The 19,781-nt window shown below is 45.8% G+C and overlaps 1 protein-coding gene across 7 annotated transcripts in view; it reads right to left on the reverse strand.

The window, feature by feature from the left end:
• Positions 1 to 19,781, reverse strand: part of PHLDB1 (pleckstrin homology like domain family B member 1) — a 417,405-nt gene that overhangs the window by 267,191 nt on the left and 130,433 nt on the right. For all 7 annotated transcript variants that reach the window (XM_078682222.1, XM_078682223.1, XM_078682232.1 and 4 more), the window contains exon 4: positions 2,985 to 3,155. In XM_078682222.1, coding sequence (XP_078538348.1) covers positions 2,985 to 3,155 — 171 coding nt within the window. The remainder of the gene's footprint in view (positions 1 to 2,984; positions 3,156 to 19,781) is intronic.

The raw sequence follows: 19,781 nt of genomic DNA on the forward strand, positions 1-19,781 counted from the left end.
GGTTTTATACATGAACTGAGAAACATTACTGGCCCTTCACTAAGGACAATGCTCTTAGTGAACGAAGAGGCAAGTCAGCTGTCCTGTGCACTCTGTATGTGGATTAGATTCTTATTAAAATGAAGCAATGCAATAGGCTATTCATAAAAACACAAGAGCTTTTATTACAGCTCTCATCCTGAACTCAAGTATTTGAAGGTGCTCTTATATCTGATGATGAACAAAAAGGCAGCGTGTGAACTAACGCATTTGCCTAAGATCACACAATTTGGCCGAGCTGGGTAGTCCTGATTGATACCAGATTTTGCAGTTTCATACTGTGCAATTCAGTCACTAAATGGGTATTTCATCCTGAAAGCAGAGGTCAATGCTTTGTTCTTAATTCTTGTAGAGGGAAATTAGAAAGCAGGGGAAGGGCAGAATCCACATTTATTTTGGAAGTTTTACCTAGTGTAAACCTTGTCCAAGGGTATAAGAGGCTTCACCACAGGCACAGACTAATTTACACTTTTTTCCCTCAACACAGGGACATTTGCAAGAATTGACAGGATGCTGAGACGAGGCCAGGATTTGAATGCAGTTTAACATGTTGCATGGCAGGCGGGAAACATCCTTTACCACGAAAGTTTTACAACGCGGTACCATTACCACGCAGGTTTTACAACGCAAGTCGTTACAACGACTTGCGCTGGAGGGCGCTGTAGGATAGGGAATAGTTTAATTTACTATCCAACTCCTTCCCTACTATCCACGGGAACTGGAGTTGGAATAGTAAATTAAACTATTCACTATCCAGCGCCCCCCAACGCAAGTCATTGTAACGACTTGCATTGTAAAACCTGCGTGGTAACGGTACGCGTTGTAAAAGCACGCGTTGTACTGTCATACATCCATGGCAGGCAGGTCTGGCCACTAGGCCACATCACCGTTAGTGAAAGCTCGACTCGTTTTAGGCTCGAGGTTCGAAGGCTACCTAAAGCTGAGCCAGAGTCAGGCATTTGGCTCAAACTTTCAGTGATTCACCAATCTCTAGTACAATGACAAAAGGCTTCTTTCCTACAGTTGAATCACTGTACCCTTAAAACAAACAGGAACAACGTTTTGGTAGGTGATGGCTGTGCTCTATAAAGCCAAGAGGAATTTGTCCTAAAAAGATACAGGTACTAATCACCACTGACTATACTGCATCAGCACTGACTGCACTGCATCACCATGTGCTCTGAATGCTGACTATACTACAGCACGCAAGGAGCTCCTTGTCTAGGTCACCATTGGTGGCATTGTACAAAGCCAAGAAGGTCCATGTCCCGGGGCCACTGACTGTACTTTTGTCTAAAGTGACAATTTTCCACATCCAGCTATTTATCGATGTGGTGTGTACTGACTTTTTACGCATCAGGCGGGCTGGGCTCTCTCTGAGCCCCGGTGCGACAAAGGTTCATAGGGACAGAGGGGTGCAGCGCAGATGGGCGGTTTTATTATGGCTCCCTTCTTAGTATTCATGCACAGTCTCATCTTTCTCACTTGCTATTGCACATATGCGGTGCCACCCGAGCACAGTCAGTCCGCAGGTGTGGTCACATGCTGGCTGTGATTTTACAAGTGTACAGTTTTAGTACGCATGAGCTGCCTTACTTGGCTAAGCTCTTACTGCACATGCATGATCTCAACAATGGTGGAGAGCACGTAGTGTTCTTTAAATACCCCTCACACACCAAAAGGACCCTTGGTGTCATGCTTCATCATTGGGGTCTTCGCACCCCTCTACGGGATGCGGCGTGCTGCTATATACGTCTACGCGGGAGCACTTTTTGCAATGACTATGTGAGGTGTGTGTGAGGTTATTTGTAATAGTGAGTGTTGACGCGCACAAGAGGTGATGTACATTGCATTACATAGGAACCTCTAAATACACCCTTTTAACAGTACAAGCTCAGGGGCCCATTAAAAAATAATTTTGTGAGTCCACCCCACGAGCCAGGTACTTTTTAACCATCGCTAAAATCACTTCAAACCCCACCACTCACTCACTATTACAAATAACCTCACACACACCTCACATAGTCATTGCAAAAAGTGCTACCGCGTAGACGTAGGTAGCAGCACGCCGCATCCCGTAGAGGGGTGCGAAGACCACAATGATGAAGCATGACACCAAGGGTCCTTTTGGTGTATGAGGGGTATTTAAAGAACACTACGTGCTCCCCACCATTGTAGGGACCACCCACACCCACTTGTGGATTCCATTTGTTTATAAAATTCTGGCTAGGGAGAACAAATCCACCCCGTCTCTCTCTCTCTCTCTCTTTATGTTATTTTCACATGTCACAGTCTCACCATGGCTCAATGTTAGTACACATGCGCAGTCTCGCCTTGGCTCCGTTGTTAGTACACATCCGCAGTCTCGCCTTGGCCCCGTTGTTAGTACACATCCGCAGTCTCGCCTTGGCCCCGTTGTTAGTACACATCCGCAGTCTCACCTTGGCTCAGTTGTTCGTACACATGTGCAGTCTCATCTTGACTCAGTTGTTAGTACACATGTGCAGTCTCACCTTGGCTCAGGTGTTAGTACACATGTGCAGTCTCATCTTGACTCAGTTGTTAGTACACATGTGCAGTCTCACCTTGGCTCAGGTGTTAGTACACATGCGCAGTCTCAACTTGACTCAGTTGTTAGTACACATGCGCAGTCTCATCTTGACTCAGTTGTTAGTACACATGCGCAGTCTCATCTTGACTCAGTTGTTAGTACACATGCGCAGTCTCACCTTGGCTCCGTTGTTAGTACACATCCGTAGTCTCACCTTGGCTCAGTTGTTAGTACACATGCGCAGTCTCGCCTTGGCTCCGTTGTTAGTACACATGCGCAGTCTCGCCTTGGCTCCGTTGTTAGTACACATCCGCAGTCTCACCTTGGCTCAGTTGTTCGTACACATGCGCAGTCTCACCTTGGCTCAGTTGTTAGTACACATGCGCAGTCTTACCTTGGCTCAGTCGTGTGGGTTGCCTCACCGGGAGGCCGTCGATGGCACAGGCATTGCCGCATGGGTACAGGGTCAGGGTTCCCCGATGGTTCTCGATGTAGCAGTGCTCTGGGGCGATGCCAGGGCCCTGCAGGATGATGTCTTTGACGGCATTTCCAATGGTCGTCCTCCCTGCAGACAGAGCCAGAAATTATTTCAAGGGTTGAGATGAGCAAGAAGGCAGACGTCACAACACAACAGAAGAGTTTTAAGGACACATAAAAGGGTCAAGAAGGGCGAAGGAAGAAAGTAGTGCAGCAGGAGTAAAAGGGCAAGAAAGACGGTATCCGCATGGAAGAAGAATGACGAGTGGGAGAAGATGAAGGGGTGCTATGCTGCAATATAGTGCACCAAAGCGATACCCCTGGAATACTGCAGCATCACGTTCCAAACATACTGCATGGCTATGACTTCTGTACTATAGTGGTAGCTATGAATAGGCCGGCTCCTCTGTTGGAGCGGAGGAGTGTCTGCCCACCTAAATGCCCGAGCCTCGAGATGAAAAATAAAATGGTAATTTATCATTATAATTTTATTTTTCATCCTGACATCCTCCCATCCTGAAAGAGCGTCAGGACGGGGGCAGGGTCGCTGCTGGATGACTGCAGCAGGGACTGGGCGGAGGGTGGGATGCATGTATGTGCATTTTTCAAAGTGCGCATGTCTTTTTGGTCAGCAGTCTTATGACGGCCCGCCAGACATGCTCACTTTGAAACTTCTAACACAGCTTAAGTCAGCTAGGTTAGAGCAACTGCAGGCCTCCATAGTGCTGCGGAGCGCCTAGACAGGCCGCTCCCTCCAATCAGGGCACTGCTCTCATGCTGGTGAGAACAGCGCCCTGATTGGTCAAGAGAGTTCCCGGGTGGCTGGGATGCAGCACGAGGAGGTCCAGAGCAGGAGGTCCTGTTGTCAGGAAAGTGTTTCTTTTAATATATTTAAAGTTTATATTTGCGGGCACGCCTGCCCGTTTATTTTGATATTTTTTATGTTATATGATCGCGCTCACTGCTCTACGGTGTCAAGTAGATAATACATTCATAGATTAAAATCATTAACAAACAATATAACAGCAGCAATAAAAGAAAACACTGGCCTGCTGGAGAGCAGCTAGAAAAGGTCACGTACATTCCAGATACATTATAAACATTCCAAACTCTGTCAATTCCTGCTGCTACTACCCTACTGAAGTGAACAAATACAGCGCATCACCATAAAGTACTACAAAATGGCGTCCAAATCCTCATAGTTGCTATAAGAATACTGCACTGTACTGTAGCAAGTACACTGCATTGCAATCGAATACTGCTGTATAGTGTGTCAAAGACACAGCATTGCTCTCAAATACTACACTATAGTGTTCCACATCCAAAGCTTTGCCATATAACGACTGTGGTACACTTTGCCAAACTACCTTATCATTGAATTATTGCGTGTCGGGCACAGTCAAAACCATATAATACTAAATTGTAGTATCCAAAACATATCATCACCATAAAATGTGTCATGGAATGTAGCTACAGTCTGTAGTGTGTGCGAAGGCGAACACTTTGCCGACTGTACTTATCTGCAAACTCAAAATGGACTTGACTGAAATCTTTAAACTAGAAATCAAAACAAACAAGCATTTCCAAAGCCAACAGGACTATACTTTGGGGATCTATTGGCTTTGCCAATGTCTTTTGGCAAAATTGTACAGCTTAACATAATGGTTTGTATCATGACCAAAAGGGGAAAAAAGCACATAAAGGTGCAATGCTGTGTTATTTAGTAGAGATTCATGTACGCATAATGAAGTGTGCATGCACATGCGTCATTAAAACATGTGCACGCCTACATAATGACGTGGGCGCATTTTTTTTCTAACTCATTGATTCGAGATGTATTGGTAAATGAACAATTTGAAACATAAGTACTGCAATAGCACTTTTGTAAAATGATAAGGGCCTGCAGACATTTGCTGCCATGTCTCCCCCACATATAAAAAATAATTTGGAGCATGAGGGAGAAGGGTAGTTTGCCAGTGGGAGAAGCACATGAGAAACAGCTTGCAACAGGAGAAAGACAGAAACATGTGGAAAGTGCATGAGGGAGAGAGCTGGAAAGCATGTATTCTCAGGGGGTGCTTAAGCAAAAAGAATAAAATAGTTCTCTAAAAGTGAGCAGTGGAAGAATACAAGTCATACAAGCCAAAGGATGGAAAAGAGTCTATGCTACAAGGGAGGAACAAACACAAGAACAAGATGCACAAGGAAAGCCATCGACTATGGAACAAAACATGAGAGTGACAATGAAGCCATCCAATGGTAAGCAATGGCAGAGCTGTAAGTCCACAGTAAGTTCTTGGTAAGCCTACAAAAGGTGTTTTCCAACCAGACAGCTTGCACTGACTGGTAGATGAAACCTAAAAAGACATATGCTACCTTACAGCTAGGTTGGGTTACAAGATACAAATAAAACAAGCTTTGACAAAGCTAAGTGGTTTGGCCGTAGCAGGGTGGCATAGTGGTTATTTTTACTTCATATTGAAAAACAAATACGTACCACAAATATAAAAAGAATTTTAAAAAAACACCACCGCCTAAACATACAGGCATATGTTTAAAATTACTGGTGTATGGAAAAGGTAATCTTTAAGAAAAAAAAGGAAAGGAATGAAAAGTGAAACAAGCACTGGCAAAGTAAAGTACTAGCTTACCAGCCAGGGCACTGAAGTGCACTTCATTTTAGGTGAATGTGCATATGTGATGAGGAAAAATCCTTCACTCACAGTGCAAGAGAAACAGTGACTGAAGTGCGCTGCTACATTTTTCCCTTATCTTTTCTTATTGTGGCCAATAGGAAAATGAAATAAACAGCTGAAAAGATCAATGAATTAAGACTGCTTGCACAAAGTCCCTCTAGTTATGTAGCTATGTGTTTCTATTTTTTGTTTTTGATTTATTGATGACTTTTTAATTACACGAATCCACATAGCTATACTGTCTCTAGGTCAGACCTAAACATTATTTGGTTGTGCCAGCTCCTTAGTGAGCTTGCCCATACTGTATAAACCATGACACAAAAGTGCCAGAAACAAACACAGAGACACCTAAACAAGTACTGGCCAAGCCAATGGGTCTTGCCTGTGGGACCTATTGACTTTACCAATGTTTTTGTTATTTTGTAGGCACATTTACCATGCAGGCGCACATCTACAAAATGTATTTATTTGTTGAATTTTGTATAGTGTGAACTTGACCCGAAGGTATCAGAGCTAACAGCATTTGCGCATCCGTCACAGCATGAGTTACAATTGTAAGTATAGATGCATGGTAACCAAAGGAAAATGTAAAGTGTAATAGGCTTCAGGATCTATAGGTGATACAGTTTTGGGGTATATATGTATGATGATAAGTGAGGTTGCTATGGAATATAAATATATATAGGACACTTTAGTGGTAGGTACAATACATATATACATAGTGCAATACAGATTTAGTATAGCAGCAAGTGTACGGATATGTGGAGTACATAAAATATATAATAATAGTTCCAGGTAGATATTGAGGTAGCCAAAGAGGGTGCTCTGACGGTGAGGCGGTTAGGCACAGTTTCTCAGAGGTAGCACTGCTCAGATATGTTTAGAGGTTATGAGGGGGGATAGCCAACCAACAGTCTCATGTTTTAAGGGTATGAGTTTAAGAATTTCTTGGAAAGAAGTTTCAGTTTCTTCTTGAAGTGAGGGAGTGATTGATTGTCCTGTAAATCTTGAGGTAGCAAGTTCCATATTCTAGGAACGTTCCCGGAGAATGAGCCGATGCAAGATTTCTCTTTCTTAAATTTTGGTGGAATCAGGAGAAGACTGATAGAGCTTCGAAGGGGTCTCCTTTGTCCGGCTTTAGATCATTTATTTGCGAGGTAGGCTAGTGTTTCAGCGTATAGAGATTTTGTGGGTTATGCACTTTGTTTTGAACATAGCTCTTGCCTCGATTGGTAGCCAGTTGAGTTTCTTGAGGGTGAGGGTAATGTGATCTAAGCGTCTCTCCACCGACAGTAGTCTAGCCGCTGTGAGGAGTGTTGCTTTCAAGGGGGCTAGGTGTGTTTTGGGGGTTCCTACAATTGTTGCGTTGCCATAGTCTAAGCTTGGGGGGACTAGTGGTTGCACTACAGTTTTTAGGTCTTCAATGGGGATGAAAGGCTTGACTGTTTTTTAGGTGTTTCAGCGTGTAGAAGGCACTTTTAGCAGAGGCATTAGTATGCTCAAAATGTTCCTTTTTAGGGCTCGGGCCTAGGCCTCCACGAAGTGGGGGGGCGGAGCTTCCGAGCTCTTATGCGTTCAAAAAAAAAAAAGACAGAAAGGGGTCCGGCTGGCACATTCCTTAGTTTTTTATGGCATCTGCCTAGTGATTAGTCTTCGCTGTGCTGTGTATTTAGTAGTGTTGACGTGATAGGCTATATGTAATTTACGCGTGCCCGATGTGGCATATTCTGTGCGAGAACGAGCACGGCAGAGTGATTAATCTTAATTAGGAGCTGTCAGAGTGCCCGTGTAATGCATTCCAGATGGTGCGAGCGCGTTCACCATTGCATTGCATGTATCATGTGCGCGTTTAACATTTACCTTTCGCGCACGGCAGTCCATTCATTTTAATTAGGAGCTGTCAGAGTGCCGCGCGTGTCTTTTAAAATAAAACAATATGGTAGAGTTTAACAGAGATTTTCGCAATAAACAAAAACAGCTATGTAGATTGCGGCGTGTTTTATTTGCCATCACCTTGAGTTGATTTTTACGTACGTTTTTCACACACACACAGTAGTGAGGATGACAATGCATATCTACAGGCTAGCGATGACAGTGCATATAGGCTAGCAATGACAGTGCATAATTACAGGCCAGTGATGACACTTCATATCTTCAGGCTACCGATGACAGTGCATATCTACAGGCTAGCGATAACAGTGCATATCTACAGGCTAGCGATGACAATGCATATCTACAGGCTAGCGATGACAGAGCATATCTACAGGCTAGCGATGACAGTGCATATCTACAGGCTTGTGAAGCCAATGCATATCTGCAGGCTAGCGATGACAGTGCATATCTACAGGCTAGCGATGACAGAGCATATCTACAGGCTAGCGATGACAGTGCATATCTACAGGCTAGTGAAGCCAATGCATATCTACAGGCTAGCGATGACAGTGCATATCTACAGGCTAGCGATGACAGAGCATAGCTACAGGCTAGCGATGACAGTGCATATCTACAGGCTAGCAATGACAGTGCATATCTACAGGCTAGTGAAGCCAATGCATATCTACAGGCTAGCGATGACAGTGCATATCTACAGGCTAGCGATGACAGAGCATATCTACAGGCTAGCGATGACAGTGCATATCTACAGGCTAGTGAAGCCAATGCATATCTACAGGCTAGCGATGACAGTGCATATCTACAGGCTAGCGATGACAGAGCATATCTACAGGCTAGCGATGACAGTGCATATCTACAGGCTTGTGAAGCCAATGCATATCTACAGGCTAGCGATGACAGTGCATATCTACAGGCTAGTGAAGCCAATGCATATCTACAGGCTAGCGATGACAGTGCATATCTACAGGCTAGCGATGACAGAGCATATCTACAGGCTAGCGATGACAGTGCATATCTACAGGATAGCGATGACAGTGCATATCTACAGGCTAGCGATGATAATGCATATCTACAGGCTAGCGATGACAGCGCATATCTACAGGATAGCAATGACAGCGCATATCTACAGGCTAGTGAAGCCAATGCATATCTACAGGCTAGCGATGACTGCATATCTACAGGCTAGTGAAGCCAATGCATATCTACAGGCTAGCGATGACAGTGCATATCTACAGGCTAGCGATGACAGAGCATATCTACAGGCTAGCGATGACAGTGCATATCTACAGGCTAGCGATGATAATGCATATCTACAGGCTAGCGATGACAGCGCATATCTACAGGGTAGCAATGACAGCGCATATCTACAGGCTAGCGATGATAATGCATATCTACAGGCTTGTGAAGCCAATGCATATCTACAGGCTAGCGATGACAGTGCATATCTACAGGCTAGCGATGACAGAGCATATCTACAGGCTAGCGATGACAGTGCATATCTATAGGCTAGCGATGATAATGCATATCTACAGGCTAGCGATGACAGCGCATATCTACAGGATAGCAATGACAGTGCATATCTACAGGCCAGCGATGATAATGCATATGTACAGGCTTGTGAAGCCAATGCATATCTACAGGCTAGCGATGACAGTGCATATCTACAGGCTAGTGAAGCCAATGCATATCTACAGGCTAGCGATGACAATGCATATCTATAGGCTAGCGATGACAGAGCATATCTACAGGCTAGCGATGACAGTGCATATCTACAGGCTTGTGAAGCCAATGCATATCTACAGCTAGCGATGACAGTGCATATCTACAGGCTAGCGATGACAGAGCATATCTACAGGCTAGCGATGACAGTGCATATCTACAGGCTAGCGATGACAGAGCATATCTACAGGCTAGCGATGACAGTGCATATCTACAGGCTTGTGAAGCCAATGCATATCTGCAGGCTAGCGATGACAATGCATATCTACAGGCTAGCGATGACAGAGCATATCTACAGGCTAGCAATGACAGTGCATATCTACAGGCTTGTGAAGCCAATGCATATCTACAGGCTAGCGATGACAGTGCATATATACAGGCTAGCGATGACAGAGCATATCTACAGGCTAGCGATGACAGTGCATATCTACAGGCTAGTGAAGCCAATGCATATCTACAGGCTAGCGATGACAGTGCATATCTACAGGCTAGCGATGACAGAGCATATCTACAGGCTAGCGATGACAGTGCATATCTACAGGCTAGCGATGACAGTGCATATCTACAGGCTAGTGAAGGCAATGCATATGTACAGGCTAGCGATGACAGTGCATATCTACAGGCTAGCGATGACAGAGCATATCTACAGGCTAGCGATGACAGTGCATATCTACAGGCTAGCGATGACAGAGCATATCTACAGGCTAGCGATGACAGTGCATATCTACAGGATAGCGATGACAGTGCATATCTACAGGCTAGCGATGATAATGCATATCTACAGGCTAGCGATGACAGCGCATATCTACAGGATAGCAATGACAGCGCATATCTACAGGCTAGTGAAGCCAATGCATATCTACAGGCTAGCGATGACTGCATATCTACAGGCTAGTGAAGCCAATGCATATCTACAAGCTAGCGATGACAGTGCATATCTACAGGCTAGCGATGACAGAGCATATCTACAGGCTAGCGATGACAGTGCATATCTACAGGCTAGCGATGATAATGCATATCTACAGGCTAGCGATGACAGCGCATATCTACAGGGTAGCAATGACAGCGCATATCTACAGGCTAGCGATGATAATGCATATCTACAGGCTTGTGAAGCCAATGCATATCTACAGGCTAGCGATGACAGTGCATATCTACAGGCTAGCGATGACAGAGCATATCTACAGGCTAGCGATGACAGTGCATATCTATAGGCTAGCGATGATAATGCATATCTACAGGCTAGCGATGACAGCGCATATCTACAGGATAGCAATGACAGTGCATATCTACAGGCCAGCGATGATAATGCATATGTACAGGCTTGTGAAGCCAATGCATATCTACAGGCTAGCGATGACAGTGCATATCTACAGGCTAGTGAAGCCAATGCATATCTACAGGCTAGCGATGACAATGCATATCTATAGGCTAGCGATGACAGAGCATATCTACAGGCTAGCGATGACAGTGCATATCTACAGGCTTGTGAAGCCAATGCATATCTACAGCTAGCGATGACAGTGCATATCTACAGGCTAGCGATGACAGAGCATATCTACAGGCTAGCGATGACAGTGCATATCTACAGGCTAGCGATGACAGAGCATATCTACAGGCTAGCGATGACAGTGCATATCTACAGGCTTGTGAAGCCAATGCATATCTGCAGGCTAGCGATGACAATGCATATCTACAGGCTAGCGATGACAGAGCATATCTACAGGCTAGCAATGACAGTGCATATCTACAGGCTTGTGAAGCCAATGCATATCTACAGGCTAGCGATGACAGTGCATATATACAGGCTAGCGATGACAGAGCATATCTACAGGCTAGCGATGACAGTGCATATCTACAGGCTAGTGAAGCCAATGCATATCTACAGGCTAGCGATGACAGTGCATATCTACAGGCTAGCGATGACAGAGCATATCTACAGGCTAGCGATGACAGTGCATATCTACAGGCTAGCGATGACAGTGCATATCTACAGGCTAGTGAAGGCAATGCATATGTACAGGCTAGCGATGACAGTGCATATCTACAGGCTAGCGATGACAGAGCATATCTACAGGCTAGCGATGACAGTGCATATCTACAGGCTAGCGATGACAGTGCATATTTACAGGCTAGCGATGACAATGCATATCTACAGGCTAGCGATGACAGAGCATATCTACAGGCTAGCGATGACAGTGCATATCTACAGGCTTTTGAAGCCAATGCATATCTACAGGCTAGCGATGACAGTGCATATCTACAGGCTAGCGATGACAGAGCATATCTACAGGCTAGCGATGACAGTGCATAACTACAGGCTAGTGAAGGCAATGCATATCTACAGGCTAGCGATGACAGTGCATATCTACAGGCTAGCGATGATGGTGCATATCTACAGGCTAGTGAAGGCAATGCATATCTACAGGCTAGCGATGACAGCGATGAGAGTGCATATCTACAGGCTAGTGAAGCCAATGCATATCTACAGGCTAGCGATGACAATGCATATCTACAGGCTAGCGATGACAGAGCATATCTACAGGCTAGCGATGACAGTGCATATCTACAGGCTTGTGAAGCCAATGCATATCTACAGGCTAGCGATGACAGCGATGACAGTGCATATCTACAGGCTTGTGAAGCCAATGCATATCTACAGGCTGGAGATGACAGTGCATATCTACAGGCTAGCAATGACAGAGCATATCTACAGGCTAGCGATGACAGTGCATATCTACAGGCTAGTGAAGCCAATGCATATCTACAGGCTAGCGATGATAGAGCATATCTACAGGCTAGCGATGACAGTGCATATCTACAGGCTTGTGAAGCCAATGCATATCTGCAGGCTAGCGATGACAGTGCATATCTACAGGCTAGCGATGACAGAGCATATCTACAGGCTAGCGATGACAGTGCATATCTACAGGCTAGCGATGATAATGCATATCTACAGGCTAGCGATGACAGCGCATATCTACAGGATAGCAATGACAGCGCATATCTACAGGCTAGTGAAGCCAATGCATATCTACAGGCTAGCGATGACAGTGCATATCTACAGGCTAGTGAAGCCAATGCATATCTACAGGCTAGCGATGACAGTGCATATCTACAGGCTAGCGATGACAGAGCATATCTACAGGCTAGCGATGACAGTGCATATCAACAGGCTAGCGATGATAATGCATATCTACAGGCTAGCGATGACAGTGCATATCTACAGGATAGCAATGACAGCGCATATCTACAGGCTAGCGATGATAATGCATATCTACAGGCTTGTGAAGCCAATGCATATCTACAGGCTAGCGATGACAGTGCATATCTACAGGCTAGCGATGACAGTGCATATCTACAGGCTAGCGATGACAGTGCATATCTACAGGCTAGCGATGATAATGCATATCTACAGGCTAGCGATGACAGCGCATATCTACAGGATAGCAATGACAGTGCATATCTACAGGCTAGCGATGATAATGCATATCTACAGGCTTGTGAAGCCAATGCATATCTACAGGCTATCGATGACAGTGCATATCTACAGGCTAGTGAAGCCAATGCATATCTACAGGCTAGCGATGACAATGCATATCTACAGGCTAGCGATGACAGAGCATATCTACAGGCTAGCGATGACAGTGCATATCTACAGGCTTGTGAAGCCAATGCATATCTACAGGCTAGCGATGACAGTGCATATCTACAGGCTAGCGATGACAGAGCATATCTACAGGCTAGCGATGACAGAGCATATCTACAGGCTAGCGATGACAGTGCATATCTACAGGCTTGTGAAGCCAGTGCATATCTACAGGCTAGCGATGACAGTGCATATCTACAGGCTAGCGATGACAGAGCAGATCTACAGGCTAGCGATGACAGAGCATATCTACAGGCTAGCGATGACAGTGCATATCTACAGGCTAGTGAAGCCAATGCATATCTACAGGCTAGCGATGACAGTGCATATCTACAGGCTAGCGATGACAGAGCATATCTACAGGCTAGCGATGACAGAGCAGATCTACAGGCTAGCGATGACAGTGCATATCTACAGGCTAGCGATGACAGTGCATATCTACAGGCTAGCAATGACAATGCATATCTACAGGCTAGCGATGACAGAGCATATCTACAGGCTAGCGATGACAGTGCATATCTACAGGCTTTTGAAGCCAATGCATATCTACAGGCTAGCGATGACAGTGCATATCTACAGGCTAGCGATGATAATGCATATCTACAGGCTAGCGATGACAGCGCTTATCTACAGGATAGTAATGACAGTGCATATCTACAGGCTAGCGATGATAATGCATATCTACAGGCTTGTGAAGCCAATGCATATCTACAGGCTAGCGATGACAGTGCATATCTACAGGCTAGTGAAGCCAATGCATAACTACAGGCTAGCGATGACAATGCATATCTACAGGCTAGCGATGACAGAGCATATCTACAGGCTAGCGATGACAGTGCATATCTACAGGCTTGTGAAGCCAATGCATATCTACAGGCTAGCGATGACAGTGCATATCTACAGGCTAGCGATGACAGAGCATATCTACAGGCTAGCGATGACAGTGCATATCTACAGGCTAGTGAAGGCAATGCATATCTACAGGCTAGCGATGACAGTGCATATCTACAGGCTAGCGATGACAGAGCATATCTACAGGCTAGCGATGACAGTGCATATCTACAGGCTAGCGATGACAGTGCATATCTACAGGCTAGTGAAGGCAATGCATATCTACAGGCTAGCGATGACAGTGCATATCTACAGGCTAGCGATGACAGAGCATATCTACAGGCTAGCGATGACAGTGCATATCTACAGGCTAGCGATGACAGTGCATATTTACAGGCTAGCGATGACAATGCATATCTACAGGCTAGCGATGACAGAGCATATCTACAGGCTAGCGATGACAGTGCATATCTACAGGCTTTTGAAGCCAATGCATATCTACAGGCTAGCGATGACAGTGCATATCTACAGGCTAGCGATGACAGAGCATATCTACAGGCTAGCGATGACAGTGCATAACTACAGGCTAGTGAAGGCAATGCATATCTACAGGCTAGCGATGACAGTGCATATCTACAGGCTAGCGATGACGGTGCATATCTACAGGCTAGTGAAGGCAATGCATATCTACAGGCTAGCGATGACAGCGATGACAGTGCATATCTACAGGCTAGTGAAGCCAATGCATATCTACAGGCTAGCGATGACAATGCATATCTACAGGCTAGCGATGACAGAGCATATCTACAGGCTAGCGATGACAGTGCATATCTACAGGCTTGTGAAGCCAATGCATATCTACAGGCTAGCGATGACAGCGATGACAGTGCATATCTACAGGCTTGTGAAGCCAATGCATATCTACAGGCTGGCGATGACAGTGCATATCTACAGGCTAGCGATGACTGCATATCTACAGGCTAGTGAAGCCAATGCATATCTACAGGCTAGCGATGACAGAGCATATCTACAGGCTAGCGATGACAGTGCATATCTACAGGCTTGTGAAGCCAATGCATATCTGCAGGCTAGCGATGACAGTGCATATCTACAGGCTAGCGATGACAGAGCATATCTACAGGCTAGCGATGACCGTGCAAATCTACAGGCTAGCGATGATAATGCATATCTACAGGCTAGCGATGACAGCGCATATCTACAGGATAGCAATGACAGCGCATATCTACAGGCTAGCGATGACAGTGCATATCTACAGGCTAGCGATGACAGTGCATATCTACAGGCTAGTGAAGCCAATGCATATCTACAGGCTAGCGATGACAGTGCATATCTACAGGCTAGCGATGACAGAGCATATCTACAGGCTAGCGATGACAGTGCATATCAACAGGCTAGCGATGATAATGCATATCTACAGGCTAGCGATGACAGCGCATATCTACAGGATAGCAATGACAGCACATATCTACAGGCTAGCGATGATAATGCATATCTACAGGCTTGAGAAGCCAATGCATATCTACAGGCTAGCGATGACAGTGCATATCTACAGGCTAGCGATGACAGAGCATATCTACAGGCTAGCGATGACAGTGCATATCTACAGGCTAGCGATGATAATGCATATCTACAGGCTAGCGATGACAGCGCATATCTACAGGATAGCAATGACAGTGCATATCTACAGGCTAGCGATGCTAATGCATATCTACAGGCTTGTGAAGCCAATGCATATCTACAGGCTATCGATGACAGTGTATATCTACAGGCTAGTGAAGCCAATGCATATCTACAGGCTAGCGATGACAATGCATATCTACAGGCTAGCGATGACAGAGCATATCTACAGGCTAGCGATGACAGTGCATATCTACAGGCTTGTGAAGCCAATGCATATCTACAGGCTAGCAATGACAGTGCATATCTACAGGCTAGCGATGACAGAGCATATCTACAGGCTAGCGATGACAGTGCATATCTACAGGCTAGTGAAGCCAGTGCATATCTACAGGCTAGCGATGACAGTGCATATCTACAGGCTAGCGATGACAGAGCAGATCTACACGCTAGCGATGACAGAGCATATCTACAGGCTAGCGATGACAGTGCATATCTACAGGCTAGTGAAGCCAATGCATATCTACAGGCTAGCGATGACAGTGCATATCTACAGGCTAGCGATGACCGAGCATATCTACAGACTAGCGATGACAGAGCAGATCTACAGGCTAGCGATGACAGTGCATATCTACAGGCTAGCGATGACAGTGCATATCTACAGGCTAGCGATGAAAATGCATATCTACAGGCTAGCGATGACAGAGCATATCTACAGGCTAGCGATGACAGTGCATATCTACAGGCTTTTGAAGCCAATGCATATCTACAGGCTAGCGATGACAGTGCATATCTACAGGCTAGCGATGATAATGCATATCTACAGGCTAGCGACGACAGCGCATATCTACAGGATAGCAATGACAGCGCATATCTACAAGCTAGCGATGACAGTGCATATCTACAGGCTAGCGATGATGGTGCATATCTACAGGCTAGTGAAGCCAATGCATATCTACAGGCTAGCGATGACAGTGCATATCTACAGGCTAGCAATGACAGAGCATATCTACAGGCTAGCGATGACAGCGCATATCTACAGGCTAGCGATGACAGTGCATATCTACAGGCTAGTGAAGCCAATGCATATCTACAGGCTAGCGATGACAGTGCATATCTACAGGCTAGCGATGACAGTGCATATCATCAGGCTAGCGATGACAGTACACATCTACAGGCTAGTGATGACAATGCATATTTATGGGCTAGCGATGACAATGCATATCTACAGGCTAGCGATGACAGTGCATATAGGCTAGCAATGACAGTGCATAATTACAGGCCAGTGATGACACTTCATATCTACAGGCTACCGATGACAGTGCATATCTACAGGCTAGCGATAACAGTGCATATCTACAAGCTAGCGATGACAGAGCATATCTACAGGCTAGCGATGACAGAGCATATCCACAGGCTAGCGATGACAGTGCATATCTACAGGCTAGCGATGATAATGCATATCTACAGGCTAGCGACGACAGCGCATATCTACAGGATAGCAATGACAGCGCATATCTACAAGCTAGCGATGACAGTGCATATCTACAGGCTAGCGATGACGGTGCATATCTACAGGCTAGTGAAGCCAATGCATATCTATAGGCTAGCGATGACAGTGCATATCTACAGGCTAGCGATGACCGTGCATACACTCACAAGGAGACCACAGGCAGCTGAGGTGCAATCTTCTCCCACTCACAAGAACGACATCACAGGCAGCAGCAGTGCAAGCTTCTTACACTCACAAGGAGACCACAGGCAGCAGAGGTGCAAGCTTCTCACACTCACAAGAAGGACATCACAGGCAGTAACGGTGCAATATTCTCACACTCACAAGGAGATCACTGGCAGTACACACCACATGAACACACTCCATAACACATAGCAACAATACATTGGCATTTACAATGCCATTAGCTCAAACTCAAATAAAACCGAGCCTGATTGCATTTCTAATGCTTGTTTTTTTTGAGCTGATGAGGGTATGGGGAAAGCAACATGGCCGGCGAGGAGAAGCAACACAGAAGACAAGGGAAAGCAACACGGAGGCCAGGGATGGGGGAAACAACACGATAGGAGGTAGGGGAGTGATACAGACAGTTAGCATGGGGGCAGGTGGAAGAAACGGGGAAGGCGTAGGTGGGAGGAAGCAACGCAACACAGAGAGAAAGAGAGCAATGTGGAGTACAGTGGGGAAAGAAAAGCACACATGCGAGAGAGAGCAACATGGAGCTGGTGGGGACAAGCACATGGCGAGAACGCAAGGCGGGGGAGACGTACACTAGGGTGAGCGCATCATAGAGAGGGCAGTGGAGAAGCACATGGGTGAGAGAGGGCAACACAGAGCATAGAGGAGGGAGCAAACAGATGTAAACATGGGAGACAGCTGGAAAACACAGGCTCTCTCATTGAGTGTTTAACCAAAAAGAAAAAGAGTAGTGCTTGATAAGCTAGCAGTGGGAGGACACGAGTAATTGGGCCATGCTTCAGGGGGGGGAAACCCCACACAAACCAAGAAAAATACAAAGCAAGTAAATCAGAGTGACAATAAAGCTAATCAATGGTAAGAAATGAATAGGCTCTAAGCCCACTGTAAGCTGAAAATAGGTATTTTCACAAACAGACAACTTGTATGCCTGGCAGGCAAGTACTAATCATATGTACACAGACAAAAACCACCCAACAACAACTGCAGACATAGAGAGTGTCCAGATCATGTGTATAGAAACAGAAACTGGCCATCCAGAGGGGCAGATAGAGAAACATCTTGAGCTATGCATGCACTGACAAGATTGCCCAATAACTGGGGCTGACCTAGAAACTGCCCAAATCATGCATTAACAGATTTAAACTGCTAATCACAGGTGCAGAGACAGAAACAGCACAAATCATGGGTACAGAAACAGAGATAAATAATTATTGCCAAATATTAGAGGCCTGTTGTTAGACCCCAACCATATCGCTTTGTCAATGCTTATTTTGTTTCATCATGGTTTCTGCAAACTATGGGGCCGATTAGGATGGCGGACGGACTTGCGTCCGTCCGCCACCCCAGAGGTGGAGGGACCGTCCGCAGGGGCAGCGGTGGTCCCTCCGTGCAAATTAGGATGTGACCGCCACCCTGGCGGTCACATCCTGTATGTTTTAACATTGCGGCGGGTGCTGCTTGAAGCAGCACCCGCCGCAATGTTAAAACTGCATGTGTTACATTTACATGCACAAAGCGGCAGGCACCGCGCGGTGCCTGCCGCTTTGAGCATGTAAATGTTGGGGGGTACCATAGGAACCCCCCATGTGCACCCCCCACCCCCCGACACCCTGGGGGCCCGCAACGGGCCCCCAAAAGCCAAAATCCACATGCTTTTCCACGGCGGAAAAGCCGCCGCGGAAAAGCATGTGTTTGTGCAATTCCTAATTTGGCTGACGGTGTCTTGCAGACACCGTCACCAAATTGCCCTCCTCACACCGCGGATCAGCGGCGGACGGACCTGCCGTCCGCCGCTGGTCCAACCGCACTCCCACCGCCATCCTGATCTGGCGGTGGGTCTTCTATGTCACTGCGGCGGATAATCCGCATACTCCGGGCCGGCGGTGGCTTCCGCCGGCCCGGAGTATGCGGATTATCCGCAATCATAATGAGGCCCTATGTATGGTATGCTTTGAGAAACTGATGGGTCCCTGACAATTTGAAAAACTGACTAAAAGTAAAAATACTATTTTTTTCTCAAAAAAGCACACATTGCCCTAAAAATCCTTGGCCCTTGAGGGAACTAATTTGCCTGTGAATGTGATTTGTGTGAAAGGGCAGAAACCAGTCACTCACAGTGAAATCAGCCTATCGCTAAAGACGGCTCACCCACTGCCCTGTGCTGCCTGCTGTATTGAATGGAAAAATGTATATGCACAACAACAGACCAACAGAGAAAGAGGGCTGGCTGAAAGCCCCTATTAGTAAGCATATTCCATATTTTTTTCAAAATCAAAAGGTTTTGGCTAACTTTGGACCTAAGAAAGTGCCAAACCCCTGGTTCACAGATACAAAATGCCCAAATCATGGGTGGAGAAAAGAACTGGGTCGAATCCCAATGCTGCAAAAAGTTTAGAAGTATATTTCCAAATCAGGGAGAGAGCCACACATGCCCTTCACCAGAAAATCCAACTAAACAATTCCACCAAGTATTCACTAGGAGCATACACCATGGTGCTGGTTTGGAGCCCTGTCTACTAGTTTCACTCTATGGGAAAGCACATACTACAGGACACATCTACTAAAGCCCTTCACCAC

The sequence above is a fragment of the Lissotriton helveticus genome, chromosome 3_1 (genome assembly GCF_964261635.1).
Source record: "Lissotriton helveticus chromosome 3_1, aLisHel1.1, whole genome shotgun sequence".
NCBI lineage: Eukaryota > Metazoa > Chordata > Amphibia > Caudata > Salamandridae > Lissotriton > Lissotriton helveticus.